This window comes from Alosa pseudoharengus, unplaced genomic scaffold (assembly GCF_046254945.1).
Source record: "Alosa pseudoharengus isolate Yale_2024_CS ecotype anadromous, Long Island Sound unplaced genomic scaffold, YU_APseudo_1.1 YU_APseudo_1.1_scf_13, whole genome shotgun sequence".
Lineage (NCBI taxonomy): Eukaryota > Metazoa > Chordata > Actinopteri > Clupeiformes > Clupeidae > Alosa > Alosa pseudoharengus.
In genome coordinates, this window is record NW_027468598.1 from 32,540,514 (window position 1) to 32,543,013 (window position 2,500).

The 2,500-nt window shown below is 51.4% G+C and overlaps 1 protein-coding gene across 2 annotated transcripts in view; it reads right to left on the bottom strand.

Moving 5' to 3' along the window:
- Positions 1–2,500, bottom strand: part of atm (ATM serine/threonine kinase) — a 61,823-nt gene that overhangs the window by 14,044 nt on the left and 45,279 nt on the right. For both annotated transcript variants that reach the window (XM_076282861.1, XM_076282862.1), the window contains exons 48-50: positions 1,726–1,845; positions 921–1,138; positions 209–416 (exon numbers count right to left, since the gene is read on the bottom strand). In XM_076282861.1, coding sequence (XP_076138976.1) covers positions 209–416; positions 921–1,138; positions 1,726–1,845 — 546 coding nt within the window. The remainder of the gene's footprint in view (positions 1–208; positions 417–920; positions 1,139–1,725; positions 1,846–2,500) is intronic.

Below are 2,500 nucleotides of genomic sequence, written 5' to 3' on the forward strand. Positions count from 1 at the left end.
CACCCTTAAATGTGAAGCGCTTTGAGTGTCGAGAAAAGCGCTACAGTATATAAATGTAACGTGTTATTGTTGTGTTCAGTAATAACACAATTATTCATACACAGCAAATCATTATCACCCTAAAATGTAAAAACGTGAAAAACACATACAAAAAAAATTGTTTTCGCTCCATCTTTCACATGGCGGTGCGTGTGCTTGGTCAGCTCACCCCCATGACGTCGTTGACGCTCCTGGCGTCGGCGTTCTCCAGCCAGAGGGAAGCCAGGCGGAACACCCAGGTGTCGTGCTCCTGGCCCAGCTCCAGGCAGCGGATGTAGTTCTCCACGGCGTTGAGCAGGAAGCGCCGGCGGTCCTTCTGCAGGTTGTCCAGGGCCCGCACGTCCAGCTCCAGCTCCCTCTGAACCTTCACCGTGTACCTGGACACGCAGGAGGGATCTCACACTTCAAAATGGTGGACGGACCAATATAATGCTGTACACATACAAAACAATGTTCTTTAACATTGTACAAAAGAACTTTTAGTTTCTAATGGCAGAGCATGAAAGACCCTTGGGTTAGGGTTTCTATGAATCTATTTAAACAGCAGCAGTATCTAGTAATATCAAAACAGACCTATCCAGTCGGCCATGTTGGCTCTGACTAAACCCGTCTGCCATTTTGGCTCTGAACTATCCTGTCGGCCATGTTGGCTCTGACCTATCCTGTCGACCATGTTGGCTCTGACCTATCCTGTCGGCCATGTTGGCTCTGACCTATCCTGTCGGCCATGTTGGCTCTCACCTATCCTGTCGGCCATGTTGGCTCTGATTAATCCTGTCGGCCATGTTGGCTCTGACCTATCCTGTCGGCCATGTTGGCTCTGATTAATCCTGTCGGCCATGTTGGCTCTGATTAATCCAGTCGGCCATGTTGGCTCTGACCTGTTGTTGCCGACCTTCCTCTCCCTCATCAGCTCCACCTCCTCCCTGGCCTTCTCCAGCAGTGCCTGCTTGTTCTCAAACTCCGAGGACTTCATGTAGTTGTCGATGCTCTGGTACTGGGCGTCTGAGAAGCGGGCCAGGGACAGGAAGGCCTGGGTCTTCTGGCTCTGCAGTCTGGGGTCAGAACCACCAGCATGGCCCTCAATCACCTCCACGGCCTACACACACACACACACACACACACACACACACACACACACACACACACACACACACACACACACACACACAGACACAATACAACAACTTACTGCAGGTGCCGGGGAATGTGTAAATTACCAAGGGGATGAGCGAATTTGCTTCTTCCAAATAAGTTAGTTAGTAAGTTAAGCAAGTAAAGACTGGACTGTTCATAGATGTAAAATAAATAATACACAGTAACATAATCTAATTAAAAGATCTAAAACTTTGAACTGATATTTGTTATTTTATCACCTGTCATAGATCATGACATCGAAGAGGTAAGAATGAGAAACTACTCTAAAAAATAAGCCATTGGCATCAAGAGAAGAGTCTCCAAAAAGGTCACCAATATTAGAATCAACAATCTGCAACATCTGCAACACCTGCCTCGGTGCAACTCCAAAAGACCTGAAGCAAGGTTGACGTGTGTGTCGTCTGATCTGGAGAGAGTGTGTAGTCTGGAGAGAGTGTGTGTGATCTGGGCTAGTGTGTGTGTGCGTGTGCATGTGCGTGTGCGTGTGCGTGTGCGTGTGTGTGTGTGCCGGCGGTGCTCTGAGCACACCTTCTCCAGGTACTTCTCCAGGATGACAGCAGGACTCTCCAGACACGTCTCCCCCAGCCAGGTGCCACACAGCCTCAGGCTCTCACTGTACACAGGGGCCAGCGCAGGGTTCATGTCCACCTACAACACACACACACACACACGCACACACACACACACACGCACGCACACACACACACACACGAACATTAGCTCAGGCTCTCACTGTACACAGGGGCCAGCGCAGGGTTCATGTCCACCTACAACACACACACACACACACGCACACACACACACACACGCACGCACACACACACACACGAACATTAGCTCAGGCTCTCACTGTACACAGGGGCCAGCGCAGGGTTCATGTCCACCTACAACACACGCACACGCACACGCACACACACACACACACACACACACACACACGCGCGCACGCACACACACACACACACGCACGCACACACACACACACACACGAACATTAGCTCAGGCTCTCACTGTACACAGGGGCCAGCGCAGGGTTCATGTCCACCTACAACACACACACACACGCGCACGCACACACACACACGCACGCACACACACACACACGAACATTAGCTAAGGCTCTCACTGTACACAGGGGCCAGCGCAGGGTTCATGTCCACCTACAACACACACACACACGTGCACGCGCACGCGCACGCGCACGCACACACACACACACACGCACGCACACACGCGCACACACACACACACACGAACATTAGCTCAGGCTCTCACTGTACACAGGGGCCAGCGCAGGGTTCAT